This window comes from Spinacia oleracea, chromosome 2 (genome assembly GCF_020520425.1).
Source record: "Spinacia oleracea cultivar Varoflay chromosome 2, BTI_SOV_V1, whole genome shotgun sequence".
In the NCBI taxonomy this organism is placed as follows: domain Eukaryota; kingdom Viridiplantae; phylum Streptophyta; class Magnoliopsida; order Caryophyllales; family Amaranthaceae; genus Spinacia; species Spinacia oleracea.
In genome coordinates this window covers 109,929,800-109,952,549 of record NC_079488.1, presented here as the reverse complement: position 1 = coordinate 109,952,549, position 22,750 = coordinate 109,929,800, and the positions used below count along the sequence as shown (strand labels likewise).

The 22,750-nt window shown below is 34.2% G+C and overlaps 1 protein-coding gene across 2 annotated transcripts; it reads right to left on the bottom strand.

The window, feature by feature from the left end:
* Positions 1 to 3,997: 3,997 nt before the first annotated feature.
* Positions 3,998 to 8,851, bottom strand: LOC110782030 (uncharacterized). Of its 2 annotated transcripts, XR_002531892.2 has the most exons (3): positions 7,407 to 8,851; positions 4,919 to 5,047; positions 3,998 to 4,396 (listed from the first exon to the last, which is right to left on the bottom strand). XR_002531892.2 is itself a non-coding variant. In XM_021986090.2 (2 exons), exons 1-2 carry the CDS (start codon positions 8,717 to 8,719, stop codon positions 4,975 to 4,977), a joined length of 1,386 nt encoding a protein of 461 aa, XP_021841782.1. In that variant the 5' UTR covers positions 8,720 to 8,850; the 3' UTR covers positions 4,739 to 4,974. The 2 variants fall into 2 exon arrangements, 1 of the variants encoding a protein (XP_021841782.1); XM_021986090.2 differs by lacking the exon at positions 3,998 to 4,396 and having other exon boundaries at positions 4,739 to 5,047; positions 7,407 to 8,850.
* Positions 8,852 to 22,750: the final 13,899 nt, after the last annotated feature.

Here is a 22,750-nt window from a genome sequence, read left to right as displayed (position 1 = left end):
AAAATAAAATAAGAAAAATATTTTCCTAGGTGGCGCTCTTTGTGTTATTCAAAAGTTCAACTCTTATATAGATAGTTAGATAGATATAATATTAGAGTGTTTGATTAATTTTGTATGGAATTGTTTATAGTAGTAATTAATTAATTAAAATATTTATGTGGCACCTAATTATTTATCTACGTGGCACTCGACTTTTAAATTAAAAATAATTTAGAAATTTTAGATTTCATTGGCCAAAACCATTAGATTTCATACGTTGCGCCCTAGTATTTGATTAGTGTTTGATTTTGTACTGAATTTTAGTTTAGATTAGTGTAGTTTGATTTTGGATTGAATTTTATTTTAGATTTTTTTTAATTACTAGAGAGTTTAATTTTGGATGGAGTTGTATACAATTTATTTATTTATTTATTTATCAACGTGGAAAAGGAATCTTTTTATTCTGAAAATAAAATAGAAATCTTATCTCTCGTTAGCCGAAATCTATGATTTCATAAATGGTGCTCTAAGACCGACGAAGAAACTCATCCTTTAATTCCCCTATCCTATTCCCCGTCTCCTATTCTCCGTCTCCTATTCTAGGGTTTATTTCAGAAATTAGACTATTTTCGACTCTTTCTCTTCATTTAATTTAGTTATTGTCTCTTAAATTCAATAAATGTTCACCATATATATTTGCAGAGTTCGTCCTTAAGTGCTAGTCTCCCTACGGAGTTAGCTTTAGTATGTTTAGTTTGCATGTCATTCCTCGTAGTGGATTTATGTAGAATTGGTTCGTTGGTAAAGTTTTATATATACGACATCGCAATTAGATATCAATTTTTTCCGAGTACATTCAAATGAATCAAGTGGAAATTGTCCCCGCGGCTACAACACATCGTTAGACCCTATCTCTAAAAAGGTTGCATGTTCTTATATACAAGAAATATTTTACCGTGCAAGATCTATTCAACGACCGTTGTTTTGACGAATGAAGTCGTTATTGATTCAATTTATCATATCATGTACTTGTTAGATCTCTATTTCTCTCGTAGATGTCATATGACTTTTTATTAATGAATTAATTTTCCTTGAAAAAAAATTAGATCGATTAGATTGAAAAGATTATTAGGTTACAAATGTAAACAAAATTAACCCGTGCATCAAAGGGGTCTTGCATCTAGTCAATTTAGGGTAAAATTAATTACTCCACCTTTTAACTCTTAATAATAATAATTAATTACTCGTACAATATGAATTTGAATCGGTTTAGACTTTAATTAGACTTTAGACTAACCTGGTAATCTCCTAATCGTCGATTGTATGATCATGTACAGCTATATAAATAAGGGAGACATAAAAATATACCAAAGATTCAGAACCGTGACAACAACGAACAACTAACTCGATCACTTTATAAACCCCAAAAGTCCAAAACCCCCACAACTTCTCTCTCTACAAATTTCTCTCTCTAACCTAACTTTGTTCAACTTCGGAGTTCAGAGTTCAGACTCATCAATTAACCGGCCATGATGATGACGATAACCACCAAGATCACCGCCCTATCTCCGGTCTTCCTCCTCCTTACAACCACCGTGCTCCTCCTCTTCATCCTCCCCGTTTCTTCTCTCTCTACAAATACAAATACAAATTCAAACACCTTGTTTCTTGAACCCTCCACGTCAACAACACTACAACAACCACCGTTGTCGTCATCGTCGTCGTCATCAACACCGTTTCACCACCGTTACTGCGACTCCTTCCCTTCGAAGTACCCACCGTCTATCTGCAACACTCAATTCCGGCAGTACCTCGTGTTCCCACCTCCGCCGCCGCTGCTGCCGTCGAGTTCTTCTATCTCCTCCTCCGAGATTGACCCGCTTTACGGCGTTGAAAAACGCCTCGTTCCTGGTGGTCCCAACCCTCTCCACAACTGAATTACATCCAACAACGACGCGGTTTTGTTAATTGTTTGGTTCTTTTGGTAAATTTAGTTAATATTTTGTGTTATTATCGGTTGAGTTCTTGAATTAATGCGTACGTTATAGAAAAAAAAGAGAAAGGGCTCCAAAATTAGTCAACAAAAGTCAACTATATAAATAATATAATATTATCAATTTAATTTCCTTATTTTCTACATTTCTTTTCTTCGGGTCAGATTCGACCCGACTCGAGTCCGGCCACTTATTACTATTTCCAAGCTTGTTTGTATAAGTCATGCAATGCAATGCAATGCAACACAGTAGAAACAATAGTGGAAATGGTACGTTTTGAATTTTTGTTTTTGTTTTTATTTTTGTTATTGTAAATTTGTTTTTTTTTTTTTTTTAATTTTTTGTTTAAATTTTGGGAGTAATTGAAAAGATGAGAAGATTCTCATGGGTTCCATAAATTTTGGAAGGGGACAATAATGTACTATGATCAGGATCTTGTGATTAAAGGACATAATTGTCTTTTTACTTTTGGTTTTATTTTTACTTCATGAGAAGCTCATTGTGGCATTTAATATTATCATGTAAAGTTCCTTTTTTTGGGTCCAATATTATTAATGATGTTGCAGTTTCATCTCTTCAATTCGAAAACTCCTATGTTTTTCTATCTAAATAAGGAATTTCTGTTTGCTTAATTGGATTGTAGATTTGTGTTAATGGAGATTATTATATTTTAATTCAAAATTTGGTCAAATAATTAAAACAATTCAACTACCAAATATACTCCCTCCATTTTTTAAGGTTACACTTTGTTTTTTAGGGTCTTCACTTAATTGAACACATTTGACCATTAATTTATCCAAAATACATATGAAGTATAATGGATTCTCAAATGTCTAGTTTGTGTTTCTTTTGTTTTTAGAGATATTATGGTTCGTGTTAAATACAAGTGTAAATGTACGTGTTATATTGTACTCAATATAGATAAGCAATATTTTGGCATAGTGGAAAAGATTGCACATTCCAATCAGAAGGTTGAAGTTCTATATCCACTAGCCTACTTTTTAAGTGTCTTACCTGATAACCCGGACTGAGTTGACCGTGCGGAGTTCTGTCCCAATCGACAAGACACTCATTTTACCTTCTACAAAAAATTGTATGTAATGATTCTGAACATTTTTACTAATCCTGTCGAAATTTATTTCCCTGAAATAAGCATGGTTATTTTGCTGTAATATTAATTAACAACATAAATTTTGCTGCAGTGAACTTTTTATTATCTCGTGATCAACTGATCAAGTCATAACGTACTAGTCTCAAGCTTAACTACAACAAGTTGAACAACAATTGTAAATATTGAGTTTGTGTTTATGTGGTTAATAGTGCATGGCATGCCTTTAAAGTTATGTATCGAGTATTAAGTGAATCAAAGGGCGAATTGGGCCAGACCGTGCCAAAAAATGTGCACCCTACATGCCAGGCTAGGTCAAGCAAAATAGAGGTTTTTCAGATCATTATCGGGCCAGATTAATTTTATATTTGGGCCGGTATTTTTGGACCCACAATTTATGCCCGAAATCTATCATTTTTCGGGTTGGACCTGATCGGGTTAGCTGATCGGGCTACCTTTGATCATGTCTAGTTTGCCATTTTAATCTCCTAACCCACCTTTAACTTATTATGGAGTAGTGGATCCTCCAAAGGCTTCTTTGAAAAAGATGATCCGACATGTCTATACATTTGGTTAGATGCATGGTCTGATAGGAGATCAACTCATCATCTAAAATCTAATTTACTTATTATTAACCTAACCTATTAGTATTAACATTATTTTCTTCACACATACTCATCCATATAATTCTTTTGAATGTTAGTCGTTTATATAAGTTTTGCGTTGATATATACTACGTACTACTATGTTTGCATAAAATTTAGGCAAAATTGATGGGAATAACTAATAAGTCCATCTTTAAGCCGTTTGTTAAAAATAAGTCAACATTTAAATTATATCTGAATAAGTCAATCTTTATATCCATCAATTTTAAAGAGCGTTTGATATATTTCTAATTTAGCATTCAACATTCAGATTTAGTAACAGCAGCTGCTACTGCTAATTGCACTCAGTAAGTAATCAGTATCAGGTCAATAATTCATTTAGTAGTACAAATAATTGGCCTTCGTAGTACTTGTACATGACATTGTGCTTTCGTCTAAAGTTGTTGTGATTGTACGTGTAAATATAAAACTGATCATAGTAGAATCTAAGACAATACGTTATTCGATCTGTTGCAGACAGTGAAGGTTTCGTGTCAGAGAATCTTCTACATTGAAAAACACTGATTGAGGGTTTAAAAACTCTCCTGGATATCAATGGTCTTTTTGATTCGAGGTTGTAACTGTTGCAAGTCCCACAATTGACCACTTCATGTTCTTTTCCTCGGCCTCTTTAGTCCCTCAAACTTGTCTGATACATTTTGTTTTATCTCCTGGAATGGAATCAGTTTTGTTAGAAAAGATTTCGGTGTTATTAAGGCGATGACTCTTAAGTCTTAACCATATGTTTGAATTAAAGACACCTTTCAAAAGGATACAACATTGTTTTTCTTAGCTTTATTTGGCTGAACTGAACTAAACTGGACTGAAATAAAGTCCAAAAGATCAGGGCATAAGAGGATGTTTTTCTGTTCGGAAAGGTGACTTTAATTGAATATTAGGTGACCTTTTGACAGAATATAGAGTAACTTATCCTTGGTAAAATCTAACTGTAATAATTTCACAGTTATTTAAGATCCAGTAAACTACTATAAGATTCTGTTTGGCGAATTGGATCAGAAAAAAATGTCTGCTTGTTTTGCAGCCAATGTACTGGAATAAATAGAAAGGCAGTAGTCAAACAAACTCTAGTCTGTATAGAAAATGTACACATCCTTTGCAGAAAAAGTTGCTGCCAAAATCCTGTATCTTCTATTATGAGTGTGCTTATTAATTGATGGAAAATATATACTTACAACAAACGATATACTGATATAGCTATTGCCTTCATGTTTCCAAGAGGCATCTGTGTTCAGGTCAATTTCTTGCTTTCGATTCTTCTTCCATTGAACATGCAACAGCTAGGTAGAAATCTATTGCTGCGCCTGCATAAGAAAAAAAAAAGGGGTGTCAATTTTAGTTCATAGCATTTGCCACTGTGAGATAAGGGTGGTCGATCGCCAACCCAATTTTGTAAAAAAGCAACGTTTACGCCTTATATTTATTAGAAAAAGTAAACTACTGCGGATTAAATAATTGTTTTATTAACATGTCAGGCATTCCGACTCAAAAATCCTGATTCCACCACTGATGTTATCACAATTTGCAAACATAGGAAAGTGACATTAGTTTTCTTTACAAATCATTGTTCATAGGAAAGGGACATTGGTCTGGCCTCTAGGGTCTTAAGCTTATTATGTCACTTTTGATTTTGTACTAAAGAACCTCTAATATCAAACGTACTTCATCCGTTCCTTAAAACATTTAATGTTTCTATTTTAAGTCATAAGTTTTTTCCAACTTTTCAGAAATTTGGGTCCAAAAAGCAATAAAATAAAAATAAAATGATTATTTTTCTTACACACACTCGCTTTTCCCAATCCCTACATCCACTTCCTTTCTAAACCAGCCAATGAATTTGGGAAGCTGCTACATGTACCTCCAGGGTACTAAATAGTAACATGCCCTGTGCTCTCATTGGTTGTTTTCACATAAGCAAACCCACATGGGATTAAAATTTAAATCTAAAATAGCAACCCCACATTGAATTTGAAATTTTAGACCAATCACAGCCAAACGTTTCATACCAATTGCTTGTTGGTTCAGTGGTGATTGGGGCTGGACTTGGTAGGGATAACTCGTGTTCGATCCCCCGCAACAACAATTGGGAGGGGACTGGAACCTAACCACCCAGAACTCGTCCCTAATCCGGATTAGCCCTAAGTGTGAACAAGATGCTAACACCAAAAACAGCCAAACGTTTCATACCCTGAGGGTACATGTAGCCTTTTCGGTAATACAAGTACACAACATTTTTTTGTTTGTGTTAGCACCCGGTTCATCCTTAGGAATAATCCGAATTCGGAGCGAGTTATGGATGAATATATTCTCCAACCCTCCCATTTATTATTGCGGGGATCGAATTCGCGGTTTCAATCAAATAGAAAATGTTTTAAAAAAACGAAGGGATTACCTTTTTTTTTGCCAATAGATCCTAGATTAATTAAGTGTTGAATGACCTAGCTACATCTAATTTCAGAAATTCAAAGTTATTAATTTCTTTCAATTCTGTTAAAAATGTAACACAAAATAGTATTCAAGGTGATGGGACGATGATATAGGTCGCAAGTTGCGACAACAAAATGTTGTCGCAATCTTACGTGTCGGCATTTCATTGGTACAAATAAGCACCATGTAGGCTACACGTCATCAATTTATTTTTACTATCAATTCAATATTTTTACTATGAAAATATATAAATAAGGCAGTCGATACAAAGAAGGAAACAAATATTTATTATATTCATAGTAAATATATATTTCCTTTTATCTTATAAATTACAAATTAAAAAAATTAAAATTAAATCTAATAATATATTTTTGTGCAATTTAAAAAATACATCAATTTAATTTAAAAAATACATCAATTTATAATAAAATACGAAGTAATATATTTTATGTAAATACGGAGTAGCAAGGAACTAAAACTACTGACTCTATCAAGAAATATTTCCCTTCGTTTTGTTTTGATAGTCTGTAGTTTTTCGTTTGTTTTGGGTTCCTTTGACTTGTGTTTTCTTTTACTTAGGGGTCTGCCCCTCGATCTTCTTTCACCCAAAAAAATAAATAAATTATTTTATGTAAATAAATATTTATAATTATACATTACTTTAAAATATTGTTTTAATTTTAATGATTAAGTTAGTTTTAATTAGGTTTACACGCAGTTCATCGGCCTACAGGCGCACAGTCATGCGTCATCATCTCATTAGATTAGTAATTTCGGAGAGGAAGAACAACACTTCAAGTGCCGTATAAACCCAATAAACAAATAAAGACGAAATTCTTTTCCTAATTTTTTATTTTCTAATGTACTGTATTTTTTATTTTCTAAGTATAAATTAGTAAATTTATTTTTTTATTTTAATTTCCTATATCATATAAATAATTAAAAGTATTTTTTTTTTCTAATATCCTATACAAATTAGAATTATTTTTCTGAAATAAAAAATTATATTATTCAATTTGTAAATTAGAATATTAAGATTTTCCTACTTTTTTTATGACATGTATAATAGGTTATATAATCTAAATATTTTAGTTTCCAAATACAATTTATGACACATAGACGTGCCATGTCACCACTGTGACACGGCTTAAAGATCGCATGTTGCTACCTTTATCATTTCCATATAATTTATAATGAACAACTAGCAATTTAGAAAATATAAAATGACTTATATACCTTCCAATTCCATTGATGCTATTACTTCGACTGGTGCTACTACTGCTCCGACTGCTCATACTCTGACTACTAAGACCATTCCTCTTATCATCACCCTCAATTGATTTACACGATCGTCTTCTCCACCAATCCTTATCACCAAACTTCATCGGTGCAGAAGCCGATGTGGACCCCACTTTCGGCATCGGCGCCACCTTAAAACTACTCGCAGCACTCATACTCTTCTTACTTTTTCTCGTCCCTAGAATCGGAAACACAGAAGTTTTCAGAAGAAATCTTCCATTATCAACACTTCTACTTCTCACCATCTTCTTCTTGCTCTCACTCTTCTTCACCTTCTTACTGCTACTCTTCTTCTGCTTTTTTGTCTCTTTAGAGTTAATTGTTTCCTTGATTATCGCCTTCTTTTCTTCAGGAATATCAATCTCCTTCTCCTTCTGAGTCGGCAACTCGGATTTCTGATCTACTATGTCTCTTAATGACAACTCGTAGAACGACTCGGGTAAGTCCTTAACCATGTCCATTAATTCTTTACGACCCTTGGCGATTGCTTGAGTTCTGGAACTAGGCGACATTGCTAGATATTGTTGCTGGTTTATGGTTGTTGAATTTTGTGGATTAACAACTGATTTAACAATTGTGGGGTTCATGGGTGAAAAATTAACAGATTTTGGACTACTGGGTTGATGATGATTCAGAGAAGAAGATGAATTTACTGAATTAACAGCAGACGATTTAGGACTACTGGGTTGATGATTCAGAGAAGAAGATGAATTTACTGAATTGACAGCAGTGGTTGATTGATGAAGAGGAGAACGACGAGATTTAGGACTTCTCGGAGATTTTGGGCCCCACAAGCGTGGTGTTGAATCATCAGACTGATCATCCTCAACAGCGATGTTGACTACGATAAACCTTAAACCACCGTCATTTCTGTCTTTATCATCATGATCAGCCGTAGCGGTGGTGGTGGTGGGGGCGGCGGCGGTGGTGGTTTTGCCGCCATTGGCGGTGTCTAAATTGAAGCTGCTATCATCATAAGATCTTAACACCAAACTATCAACTTCAAAGCTATCGTAAGATCGTAACCCACCGGTACTATTCGCATCGGTGAAGCTATCATAAGATCCTAACCCGGAACCCGAATTATTATTAGCACTGGTTTCTACAAAATTATCATAAGATACAGTGTGTCTTTTGGGTCGGGTAGCGTGACTTGACGGTCTGAAACTTCCATACCCGTCGTTTAAAAGGCCAACCGGGTCGTATAAATGGATACGGTTTTCTGGGTGTTTGGTGCCGGAATCAAGCATGGTGGTGGGATTTCAGGATAAGAGATGGAAAACAGAGGAGGAAGAAAGGTGTTTTTGTGTAAAGAGAAAGAGGAGGGAATAATAATGTTTGTGATGGTAATATCATTTACCAAAATAATTGGTGTTGGAAATCATTTTCTTTATTATATAAACAAAATCTTAATTGATTTTAGCAATGCGTGCGGGATGGTTCACAAAGTCAAGCTTTGTTCTTCTAGATAGGTTGGACGTGGGGTCCTCTCTTAACTAATCTCTTTACTTGGAAATTTTACCTAAAATAAGTAAAATTCTTGTAATGGTGAGCTCTTCACTAGGTCCTACTAGACCTGATCAAAAGGCGGACTGAATTCGAGCCCGACCACGGTTGGAAGATTATGTCTATTGTGTCTACCCGAGCGGGTTGGGTCAACTTCGGCCGAAATTTTCTACTCAAAACCCGTTATTTTGTGTTATTTTTGGGCCGACTCAATTTTCCGCTTTCAGATCATTTTCGAGCCGGCTCAAATTTTTAACTAAAATTCCGATTTTGATTTTCCAAAATTATCCCCTTTTTAAAACTTGGACCATGTCGGGCCAGAAAAACGGGCCAAAGAATTCTACCCAAAACTCATTATTTTCGGGTCAGGTTGAATCGGACTAGTGGGTTGGGCTCATGATAATCAAGTCTTGGTCCTACGAATATATTCGAAGTTAGATGCCTTTGGGAAAGAAGATTTTTTTTTGGGTATTAACACCCGGTTCACCCTTAGGGCTAATCCGGATTCGGGGCGAGTTCTGGGTGGTTAGGTTCCAGTCCCCTCCCAATTGTTGTTGCGGGGGATCGAACATGGATTTTCTCTACCAAGTTCAGCCTCAATCACCACTAAACCACCAAGCAATCACTAGGGAAAGAAGATTATAGCTTTTGCGAGACTTAAATACGTCAATTCAAAACCACGTTATCAGTGGCGGTGCCAAGATTTTCTCATTAAGGGTTCGAAATCCTCTGACGCATATAATAAAATATTAATCCAAAATCCAAAATTCAAATTACAACTAATAATTCGTGGGGCCCATATTCTTTTACAATAATATTAAAAAAAAATTACAATTGAACTCGACGAGTTTTCATATTTTGAAAGCGATCTATTACATCATCATCCTTAACTAGAAAAAAAAGATCTTTCTCAATAAATGTTACTAAACTATCATTCAATAAATGTTACTAAACTGTCACTCAATAAATGTTACTAAACTGTCAAGTGGCCTTGAATTTGGGGATGAACAAGCAGATGATTTTTGTGACTTTGAAATATGATTTTTCCAAAAATGTTCTATACCCTTCATCTTGTATCAACAAAATCAACCTATAATTCAAAATCATATATTTCAATTTAGCAATTACATTATTACAACACAATTACACAATATTTAAAGTTCAAACCCTAACTTAATTCATCTATTCACGAATTGAACATTGAAATTGAACATTCATAAATTCATTTCACGCATTCATTTATTGTTGAATTGTTCAAACAATTTTAATTTGCATAAGTAAGGAAATTAATTATTAATGAGTAGAGTTTATTAGTTTATACTTTATACCTTTGGGGGGAGACGAGAGAAGCCGAGTAGCCGACTGCCCGAGTTGCCGCCGGCGCTAACCAGTGACCACAGTCCACAGACCACCTTGCCCGGGTTTCCGCTGCGCAGCCGCCTCGACCGAAGCCCGAGCCACCGATAAGAGAGGAGAGGAGAGGAGCTGAGGGGAGGGGAGAGGAGAGTTAGGGTTTTAGATTTGAATTGGGGGTTGTTACTGTGAGAGTGTGAGTGTCGTGGACTCGTGGGCTGCTTGCCTGCTTTAGAAACCAAAAAAAAAAAAAATAACAATTCAACAGGAGAGCCGAAAAAAGGGTATAGGGAGTCGAACCCCTGACCTTTGATTTAATAACTTAAGCAAAAACCGCTGCAGCGCCAGTGATGTTTGTGTCATATTGGGCTTTCACTATTACTTAACCCGATTTTTTTTTCCCTTTAAATCTGCCTGATTTTTTTTTTCGCTAGTAAGGGTTCAGTTGAACCCACTGAACCCTTACTAGCACCGCCACTGCACGTTATAGTCTATACTCTAATTGTTTGTAAAATTACACTATTTCCTTTTACATGGAAGAAAAAGAAGAATGTGAGAGAGTGTAAAATCGATGGCGGAGAGATCAATATTCGATATTTATTTCAAGATACATATCACCCCACTAAACGACAAAATAGAGATAAGACAAAAATGAAAGCAGGTGACATTTTCAAAGAACATATGCCATTTTGGAAAAATGAATGTCATTTTTCAAAAACCAATGCCATTTTCAAAAAAATTATTTTTGTCTTTAACATTTGTCTTATCCCTATTTTGACGTTTAGTGGGTGATATGTATTTGTGAAATACATATCAGATATTGATTTATACTTCCTCCAATCCCCTATTAGGCTATTACAGAGGTTGTTTTTTCGCATATTAGATATGTGTGGAAACACACATATCAACTAAAAGACAAATAGCTCAAAGACAAAAAAGGAAGTACCATTTATGTTAAAAAAGTATCATTCTGTAAAAAAATGTACCATTCTGTAAAAAAAAAAAGTACAATTTTTGTTTTAAAATGTACCATTTAATTTATTTTTTATCATTTTTCATATTTTGTCTTTTGTTCTGATATGTATTTGCCCATACATATATGATATGCGCTTATAGTTCCTCACACTAACCGCTTATTAATCTTTCTTCACGAAAAGTAAAAACTTAAGTTAGGCTATTAATATTTTGTTTCTCCATGGCCAAAAAGTCTTGCTTCCATGTTTTGTGCATAATAATGTTTGATGTAGGTGGTAGGCTAATTCTATTGGATTTTGTAGGTGGCAATAGCCATTTGAGTCATTAGTCATCATCATGTAATAATAATGGTATGCCACTAAATGTTTTGGTACCGCATATTTTTTCCACACATATCACTATCACAACAAAATTGATTTGAGATTTTTTTATGGCCTCTCTTTCTTGTGCTCCTTAGAAGTCGTTAGCTTAGAATAGATCATCAAAATGTTGGTTATTTCAAGAGTTGGACGTGCACCAAATGGCAAATGGCAAATGGCAAATGGATATATCTCCATCGACATACTAGTACAATAATACTCTCTCTGTTCGGAATAACTTGTCATACTTTGTACGTAATTGTTGTTTCTGGTTTCCTTCCTGTTTTCTCTCCACCTTTTCTATATACCTCTCCTTGCTTGACATTCCAATAATTAAGATACGGAGTATGACACAAAAATTTATTTCCAGACGTCCTAAAACACTTTACTTCTTATATTTTTTTTAGGTGCTAATGAGCTATAAATGCAATATAAATTATAAATAGAAGCGGGAGGAAAACCTGAAACTTATCATGTGCAGACTTCAGTCTTAACCACTTAATTGGTCCTAAAACACCATATATTGTCTATTATTTTCAGAAGGAGGAGTGTTAAGAGCATCTTTAATGGTAAGCTAATTTGACAATTAGCTTGTTATACCACATAAGATTTCAAGCTATTACATTGTCTAGCTAATTTGTACTCCAATGGTTAGCAACTAGCTTGTTATTTAAATTGGTCTCACTTGTCCCACTTGTCAATTAATTATTTGGTAATTAATGGGAGCTAGTTGTCAAGCAAATTAGCTTGTTTAAGCTAATTTGCTTTGCCAAGCTAATTTATTACTTTCACTCCAATGGTCTAGCTATTAGTTTGAAACATTTATAAATTTCAAGCTAGTCCCTAGCTACAACCATTGGAGATGCTCTAAGTGTGGAAGCAAATCCGGTCACAACTCGCGTGGTATAACTACTACGTAAATTATTGTGTGATTTGCTTGTACAATTAAGCTTTGGGACGGTTGATTAGGTGACACGTACGAAAATCTTTTGCAAAAGTCTTATGAATTATGACTAATAGTTATGACTAACTTAATCATAATTTAATTGTATGACCCCAAATGTTGTTACCAACTACAATTTCGTTTGGATAATGTAAACTTGGTAATGCAATACAGTTGAAACAACGAATTTAAGTATAATCTTATCATATGTATTCATGCATATAGTTTGGCAATTGGTAACTTGGGTAAAGCCTTTAAAGGTCTAGCCTATTTATAAAAGGGCTGAACCCTTTTTAAAGGGGTTGGATACATTCTGTAATAGGCCCCTAACTCGTTGAACAGGTGTAGTTATATCATTCTTTGTGAGCTTTAACATGTGGCCTTTTTTCCAGAGAGTTCATCGGTTAACTAATTTGTTTCACGGTAAATATGTTCAACGTGTATCGTTTGGTAATGGTATTAGTTGTATTGTATTTATCGTATGTGGTTTAGAGTTTGTTTGGATCGTGGATTCATGTGTGTATGTGTGAAACCTTATGAATGGAGAAAACGTTAAGTCTTTCTTATAATATTGTTGCACATCTAAGAAAACTGTTCTGTCATCTAGCAACTAACTGTGGTCTATTTTCACATAAAAGGAGGCCATTAATTTATACTCCTATTAATTACCACAATATATATTCGTTGAAGTTGTTTTGAGAGTTGTTCGTATAGTCCAATTAAAATATGTCAATATCCATCAATTATCTAGTTGAGCTGATATGTTCAAGAAACTAAAGGTTTGGCCGTTTGGGTAGCTAAATTACGCAGGACATTTTTAACCAAATAAAGGACAACTTTAAAGAAAAACCTATCATTTCCCCAAAGCCCTTGATCAAGTATTATACTTTAACTCACTTTTTCCGTTCCATTACCCGGTCTAATAATAAGGTATTGTTCTGTTCACCTTATTTCCACTTATTTCAGGAAAAATAAGGGTTGACCAAGTACAACTTATAACTAAAATAAGTTTTGATAAGTTTTAATAAGTTCAGATAAGATAAGTTCAAAAAAATAAGTGAAAATCAGGTGAATAGAACACATCCTAATAATAATAACTAGCTTTTAGGCCCGAGCGATGCCCCGGGTTACTACGTTAACAACATTCACATTTACTTATATATAACTTTTTTTTTTGCAATGATACATGAAATATTTAATAACTTGGTGGTAAAAGCTTTATTCTTTAAACTCAAGATCAAGAGTTCAAACCTTATGTTAATCATATAAACGTTTTTTAATATATAGTATAGATAATAATAATAATAATAATAATAATGTTTCTTCATTTCCCGTACCCGTAACGTGTCCGTTTTACTACTTGTACATTGGTGGATACTTACATCACTTTCAGGATTCAAACAACTCGCAATTCGCAAATGAATTGAAATAACCTAAAAAAAGATCGAGGGTAATTGACAAATGGAATATATTTTTTGTCAATATTGTCATATCATGTTCTTACTTTGCTCCCTAACGACTACCTAAAAGAAACTTTTTTAAAAAATCTATATTATTTGAAGATAATACCTTCTCCAACTCTGACTCCAAGGAAACAAGTTTTTAATAATAATAATATCTACTTAATTATATGAATACTTAAATACTATTTTTATTCAAAATCTATAATTACTCCAAGGATTTCCTTAAATTACATCTCTTAATTATAAAATAGTTTTAACATTTGCATTGCATTATTTGGTTTCAGTATAGCTCATTACATTCAAGGATTCAACTCATGATTTGAATATTGATCATACTCAACAAGCTAATTAAATCACTACATCAAGTGATGTTTTTAGTTAATTAACTTCCAATGTTAATTAATTGAAAACTCTATCTTATCCTCCTTGCTACAATGCTACTACATGAAGTATTAGGAAAGTAGTACACTAGTACAAAAGCTAAAGAAGGCCTACCTAAGCATGCTCGTTAATTAGTCTAATAGTTAAATAGCATGTGAGTGATTAGTGGCGGATCTAAAAATTGTACTAAGTGGGGTCACTATTACAAAACTAAAGAAAAATTAACTAAATTATGTACTCCGTACTTTTTAATACGAATCAGTAAAAACTTAACTAAAATTGTTAAATTTCGCGATCTAAGGTGGAAGAAAATCATAAAGAAAGAGTAAGGACGCCATTGAAGGAAGCTTGAAACACTGTTAGGGGAAGAAGAGAGAGAACTAAATAAAATGTGTTTTTATTTTTATTATTGATCTAAGTAAAAATGAAAGAATGAATACAAGGAGACTACTTTATATATGTACAAGCTATTAACAATATAACAGACTTTCCTTATAGTAAGGAAGTGCAATCTCCAACACCCCCCCTCAAACTGGAAATGGTTGGGAAATCATTTCCAGTTTGAACTAAAGTGTTGAACTGAAGTAAAGAGCTGGAACCATTGCAAGCTGAAATTGCCAAGCAGGATGTAGATATCAAATCTGATCAAGGCATATGCACTCCATATGATTCCATTGCCAAGCAGAATGTAGATAACAGTGATTGGGGAATCATAGAACACTAGGAGTGTGACGCAAGCTAAGGCAGAGACACCAACTCCCCTCCTTCTATCACCAAAAAAATTCACCAGGTTAACCAACAACTTGCTGAACTGTCCCATCAAGACTGCCAGAATATGGAACCAACTACTCTAATGAAATAAGCCAAGAAATTGAGATGGAAAGGATTTTGGAAAGTATGTGTATTAGGAATTTGTGTTTAGAATGGTGTAGGGAAAAGATATGATCACACGAAAGACCATAGGAAAAACAAAGGGTTCAGAGAAATAGTTCAGAACAATATAGTTGAATTGAGAAACGGTCAAATCAACTTCAGAGAAACAATTCAGAGAAAATAGGTTCAGAGAAACAATTCAGAGAAACTTGGTTCAGAGAAATGATCAGAAAGAGAATCAATCTAACCGATCTAGGTTTAGAGCAAAAAATAGGGGTTTAGAGAAACAATTCAGAACAAAGAGGACCTCAACCTCTGTTGGGCCAAAACAGACCTCAACCTCTGTTGGGTCACAAAACAAAACAGACCTGATTTCACAGGCTATATACTCAATCTCCAGATCAATTTCTGTGATAAATGGGACAAATCCTGACCTCAATCACCCATTCAACAAGTCATCATCCATTAACATCAAACTGACTACCAACCAAGTCAGTGACATTAACATAAGCAACCAACCTTCATCATCTTCTAACAAAACAACACCCGTTATCCAATTCTCTAGAAAACATCCAAACAATCTCCAACACTTAAACCATTACTCCAAAAAACAGAATTTGGTAGAAAGTTAATTCTGTAAATCTCAAGAACAATGTCCAGTGACTTGGAAATATCTCCAATGATTCTAAGAAGGTGAACCAAAGAACCTTTGAATGAATGTTGAAATTCAGCACCGATTCAACAAGCAGGCTCTCAATGCCAAATAATTCGGACAACATTAATTTCCCCTTTCTGCTCACAGATGCCCAACAACAACTAGTACTGCACATAGAAGGACTACCCCAATTTCTGCAAATGACAACATTGCAAACTTGCTTATGACGATAGAAAACAAACTATGTCGTCATGACTGTCAATAACCTTCTTCAGATGTGATGCTGGATATTTATTCCTCACAATAAGCCTTCCATGTGGACAAGGACTCAAGGAACACTTAAAAGCAAACAGAACTACAACTCTGCTTCCAACTCCGACAAAGCAGCTATTCGTGCCTTGCTAAAGAAGCTAGGAAATGGAAACATGGGAGAGAAACGGGCTGCAGCTGGGAGTTCCGACTGCTAGGAAAATGAAACGCAGACAACAGGGTATGTATGGCAGAGGCAGGAGTTATACCATTACTAGTAGACATTCATCCAAGAATATGAACTCAAATATCTCGTGAATCCAAAACAATTTCAACTTAAACTCACTCTAGTTTTCACACAAGAACCAGCAACAGGAAAAATTCAATTGAACAAATGAAATTGGGAATTCCTGGTATTTCGGCTAAAACGACGCCAAAAATTGAGCCATTATGGCTTGATTTAGTCATGGTTGACGATTGAAGAAGGATTTCACAGAACTCAGCAAAAGGCAAGACTACAAAATTGCCAAAAAAAAAACAATTTGCAGATATTTCTAAAGAAATTGCAGAGATTCTGTTTAATGTTGTTTACAGGAACAAAAACACCCAAAAAACCTCCAAAATTCATCAAGCAGCGAATTGTAATCAAATGAATTAATCAAGAAGACCAAGAAATCAAACCGAATCTTAGCAGAAGCAGACGACGACGGAAGAACACTGGAGCTGTTGTTCTCAAGAATCGTAACCAAGCCACCGAGAAACACCGACCAAAAAAAATGGTCAATCCTTTGATCAAAAACTGATTTCCAAACGCGGAAGTGTTACTTGTATCAAGAACCCACACATTTAATCTATCACCAAAACCCAGATTTTGCAAATATACGAAAAACTTCAAGAACCCTAGAATTTGGGGAAAACTCAAGAATCAGAAAATCATTTGATTCAAGGTTTTAAGAAAAATTTGTGAACGAAATTATGAGATATTGGGCTAATTAAAAACCCTAAATCGTCGAATTTTAACCCAGTTTGCTAAAATTTCGAAGCAGAAAATTTGGGGAAAAATTGACGAATTGATAATTTGATTCGAACGGAAGTTTAATGCGGAGTTGAAGAGCCGGGATCGTTTCCGCTCTGATACCATGTTAAATTTCGCGATCTAAGGTGGAAGAAAATCATAAAGAAAGAGTAAGGACGCCATTGAAGGAAGCTTGAAACACTGTTAGGGGAAGAAGAGAGAGAACTAAATAAAATGTGTTTTTATTTTTATTATTGATCTAAGTAAAAATGAAAGAATGAATACAAGGAGACTACTTTATATATGTACAAGCTATTAACAATATAACAGACTTTCCTTATAGTAAGGAAGTGCAATCTCCAACAAAAATTATGCAAATTTTTTTGGCCAGGTGAGACCCCACTCCCATGCACTGGATCCGCCATTGTGAGTGATGTGACATGTAGCCTGATCAGATAATTTTAAACGGAGTACTATTACAAATTCATGAATCGATTATATATAGTTGATTTTTATTGTTTATTTTTAAAAAGAAATTGTATTCTGGTGATAATCAATGTACGGAATATCAATTTACTTTCGAGGAAAGGGGTAGCATTTTACCTTTTTTTGAAAGTGAAAGGGGATGCCCATAACAATTAACAAATGAATATTCTCATATTGTCAACTTTAATTAGTAGAAACCAAAAGCCAAATCTTCTTCTTTTTCCTGAAATCCACTTTATTTTTAATAAATTCTCCACAAAAGCCTAAAATAAGATTACATAGGAAGAGTATTTCATAAAATAATTTTATTATTTATAGTATTAGTAAATAAAATTAAGAGAAAATAAGTAAATAAAAGTATCATTCAGGTGTAAAAGAGGGATCGTGGACACCACTAACATGGGAAGAAATAACGCGCAAAAGGAGGTATTAGCCGCAATTTTCAATCATAATGTTTGCCATCATTTTAATTATTATTAAATCCAAGGTGGATTTTATCAAATACTCTCTATGTTTTAGGGATATATAATAAGGTATTTATATACGTGACGGCCATAATGGGGCAGACCGTAGACGTGTTGATGTCAAAGGTTATGATATTAAACATAAACTTAGGAGTATAAGAAAATGAAATTATGCAACTAAAAATACTTTATTATATTAATACACAAGATGACCGACTCAACATAAAATATGAAAACTTTCGAGACTTCATCAATCATCGCTTCATTCGTGCTCATGGGGTGATGTGGTTTCACTTCGGGTGTTCGGTTCTTTAAATATTGTATCATGTTGACTTTATGTTTTTCAACACATAATTTTGACTTTTAATCTTTCGAATTGTACATACGTAAAAGTTATTAAAATTGATATTTAAAAAATATATATCGATACGAATCTAACAAAATATTACATGATTACATGTTTTCTTACATATATAGTACAAAAGATGGTAAAAAGCACAACATAAATAGTGTAAAAGTCAACATGGTGCGATATTTGTGGAACGGAGGAAGTATATATATATATATATATATATATATATATATATATATATATATATATATATATATATATATATATAACGGATATTTCATGAAATGCCCCTGAGTTTTGATGTAATTCACCAAATGCCCCTGACAAATCGAACAATATCATCAAATGCCCACACAGTTAACGGACGTTAACGCTCCGTTAGAGGTAGTTTACTATATTGCCCTTATTTTGCTTTTGGGCGCCATAACCCATCCCTACCCCTTGTTACCCATTCTACAGTTCAAAAAATTTAGAACCTTAAACTGCTTCTCTCTCTCTCTCTCTCTTTCCCCTGTTCTTCCTCATTCTTCCACCATAACTGCATCATCATTCACACAAAAAGCCTGGAAATTTTGGTGCACATTGAGTTGGAGAAGTCGTTTGCTGGGTTTTTGAACACACGCGAATTCTCAGAAAGGGGGATTTAGCGAATTGCGTAAGGAAGGTGTAGAATTTCAAGTTCAAGTGTGAATTTCGCGTTCTTTGGTTACTCGCTCATCGATTAAGGTATGTAATGTGAATCGCTCAAATTATTTTTCGTTTTTACAAACTTCTGTTGCGCGAATTTAGGGTTTAGGGTTTCTGGACATTTTATGTTGGAGATGAGTTGTTTGTTTGCGTTTTCATGAAAGTAAGTATGATTTAATTGTTTAATGTCTTGCATTTCAACTTAGTAATGGAAATTTTTGTTTTTTTGTTGATGTTGTGTTGTGTGTTAGGATGTCTGCAATATGGTTGTTGTTGCACTATAAGTCGAATGATTTTGATGTTAGGGTTCTGGACACTGATAGATGTCAATTGATTGACATTTTCCAAGATATATTTACCTTTGTTGTCACTATTTGAAGGTAAAGTCTTCTATTTTTCTTCTCATTTGCTATTTCTGTCAAAGTTTCAGTGACTGTTCTTATATTAACTTCTTATGTGTTTATTTGCAGCCATAAGGGAGTGGTCCATGGAGAGAATTGGGGTCAGGTTTGATAAAGCAGCAAACATGGAGCCTAACCACTTAACAGACTATGCCAAACATGAAATGGAGTTGAGAAGTGTAGAATCCAGATTCTGTTACTCTACTGCATGTGGTGGTGGGGAGTTTGAGGTGAAGGATGGCAATGTGAAGTTCCCAGTCAATCTACACAACAGCACCTGTGGGTGTGGATTATGGCAGGGGTCAGGTATGCCCTGCAAACATGGCTTGAGGGTCATCTACAACCAGAGACTTGACCCTGTGGACTTTGTTTCCACTTATTTCAAGGGTGCTGCTTATAAACAGGCATATGCAGAGCATATGCACCCAATGGTTGACCCTACTCAGTGGCCTGGATCCACACTGCCCACCATTAAACCACCTGGGATCAAGAGGAGTGCTGGAAGACCACAAAAACAAAGAAGGAGGGGTGCCATGGAAGCTAGAAAGAGGAAGAGGCACACTTCAGTTAAGTGTAGCAAATACAAGGAAATGGGCCACAATGCAAGGACCTGCAAGTTTGGTGCAGGCACTTCCAAGGCACCACCAAAACAGAGAGCTGCAACAAAAAAGAGGAAAACAACCTCTGATGATGCAAGTACTTCCAAGGCAGCACCAAAGGGCAAGAAATCCAAGCAAGCCTGAGGGGGGAAATGATCTGTCAGCATTTAAGATTTTTTGGGTAGTTTTTTGCACAAATGTTTTGTAGTTGAAGCTAAGAACAACATTAAAGTTAGTTGGTGCAATGATTTGTACTTCAAGTTAAACAGAATTGCTTCCCATTTAGGTATTTTGTGTATATTTTGCAACAACAATAGTTAATGAAATTGTGATATTATTTCTCATTAATTGTGTTTACTTCATGATTACAAACAGTAGGATTACAAACATCAATATCCCCATTTGTATTACAACGTTAACTACTTTTTGTTGATGTTTTAGCTTTTTCTTCATTTGCTTCAATTCCTCTTCCATCTTATGGCTTCCCCTGTTTTCAGCACTTTCTCCTTCGTCTAAGCTTCCCCTTAGTTGTCCTTGTTGCCCCCTGTTTTCTTGCTCAACTACTCCCTTGCACCATCTTAGATTGTTGCAAGGATCACACTTGTAGTACAACCTTTGTGGATTGAGCGTTGTATCGGAGCTTCGGATGGCAAATTTCCTACCACAATAACAAACTTTGTTAGGTACTCTAATGTATGTGGACTCATTGTGTGTGGATGATGTTTTGGAAACAAAACTCATGAAACAAATCTAATGAAATTAGCAAAGCAAAGCAAAACAACATCTACATGACAAGAAACATTCAGAAAATGGGTTTTTATAGCCAAACAAGACCAACGGCTACTTTTCAAATATCAAAAACTAGCCGTTGGAACATCAGAATACCTATTTCTAAGTTTGGGGCATTTGGTGAAATAAGTTTGATAATAGGGGTATTTGGTGAAATAAGTTTAAAAACAGGGGGATTAGGTGAAATATGAAACTAGGCTAACGGCGGACTAACAGACCGTTATCAGTAAGGGTATTTTGGGTATTAAGTCATTTGTCAGGGGCATTTGGTGAATTATTGGAACTTGATGGGCATTTGGTGAATTACATCAAAACTCAGGGGCATTTCATGAAATATCGTATATATAATTTATACGAATTATGTTATAACCTATCTGTAATTTGTAATTTTCAAAATCAATAAAATTTTCCTCTCATTTGTTTGTGCATGTAGCCTAACATATATATTGTTAATGAACCATGTTAAATTTTGTGTTCTTTATTTACGTTCTTAAATTATCTTTCTTGCATTTGTTATAACAATACAGATAAGTTTTAATTTACGATATCGCCACAATACACGTATTCATTTTAAAGTATAACTGGTTGTATTTTGTAAAATACATTGAAGGTTATTCATCATTTTGTTAATTTGCGAATTGCAGATTTGATTTGGAGTCATTTGGAGAATTGGAGCTTTTTTGCATGAGCAAATTACGATAAGTAATGGTGGTAAAGACTCTCACGTATAAATTACGATAAGTTTAGTAGACTACTTTGCCTACTAATGTTTGGAATGAAATTTTGTTGGATTTGTATGTGTCAGACTCTCTCATTCGGTCATTCCCTCTATTCTTAAATGTTTGCCCAATTTGACTTCTGACGATTTTAAGACGCGATCTAATACGTAAATATTTTTAATTCTATAACGTAAAAATTATAGAAAGTTGACACCGCCTCCGTTTCAAAATAATATTTACACTGTTTTAGTCAGTTTCATAATGTTAATAACATTGTGTTTATTCTGTTTTTGGACAAGAAAATTTATTATCTTACCTTCTTACCCACAATATTTACATCTTTCCAAACATTTTCTTTTACTTTATTCATTTTTTCTTACAACAAGCCATTTTTTTCACACATCTATTTAATTTATCCATGTTTTAATTTACTATATTTACCCACCTTTTTACACGCACACTCTTCATCTTTTATCTTAATATTTGTGCAAATTAATAGTAATTGTACAAATTATTATTAAACGGATGTAATATTATGAAACGATATTACTTTGAACGGAGCCTAACATTGTTTTACATGACAATATTATTTCTTATAGGTTAGTGAGAATTCATGATCAAAAAATTTCAAAAAATACAATGGGACAAACATTTAGGAACAAGGATAAGTAACTAGTACTATGTGTACAATTATTACAATTAATTAAGTCACCCAGTGAGGGGTGAGTAGTGAGGGGTGAGTATGTGGTAACTAAAACTCTAAATTTTAGTCCAATGAGATATAATTAGTCAACATATACAAGGGCCATCAAAAAATTAATTCAGTCCCTTCCATGCACCCTTTTCAAAATGCCGTACAAAATACTTAATGTTCTATTTGGAATAGAATTCCATTTTTTTAATTTAGAATTGTCCTAAATCAAATGTTTGAATACCCAAGAATTACAAGTCTGAATTTGATACAAATTATCAAGTATTGGGTCCACACTAATATTATTGTGGATTAGATCTA

Coding starts and splice junctions, on each gene's coding strand:
- LOC110782030 (XM_021986090.2), bottom strand. CDS start 8,719: ATGCTTGATTCCGGCACCAAACACCCAGAAAACCGTATCCATTTATAC. Junction 5,048..7,406: donor AGCATCAATGGAATTGGAAG/GTATATAAGTCA, acceptor TTTCTTATGCAG/GCGCAGCAATAGATTTCTAC.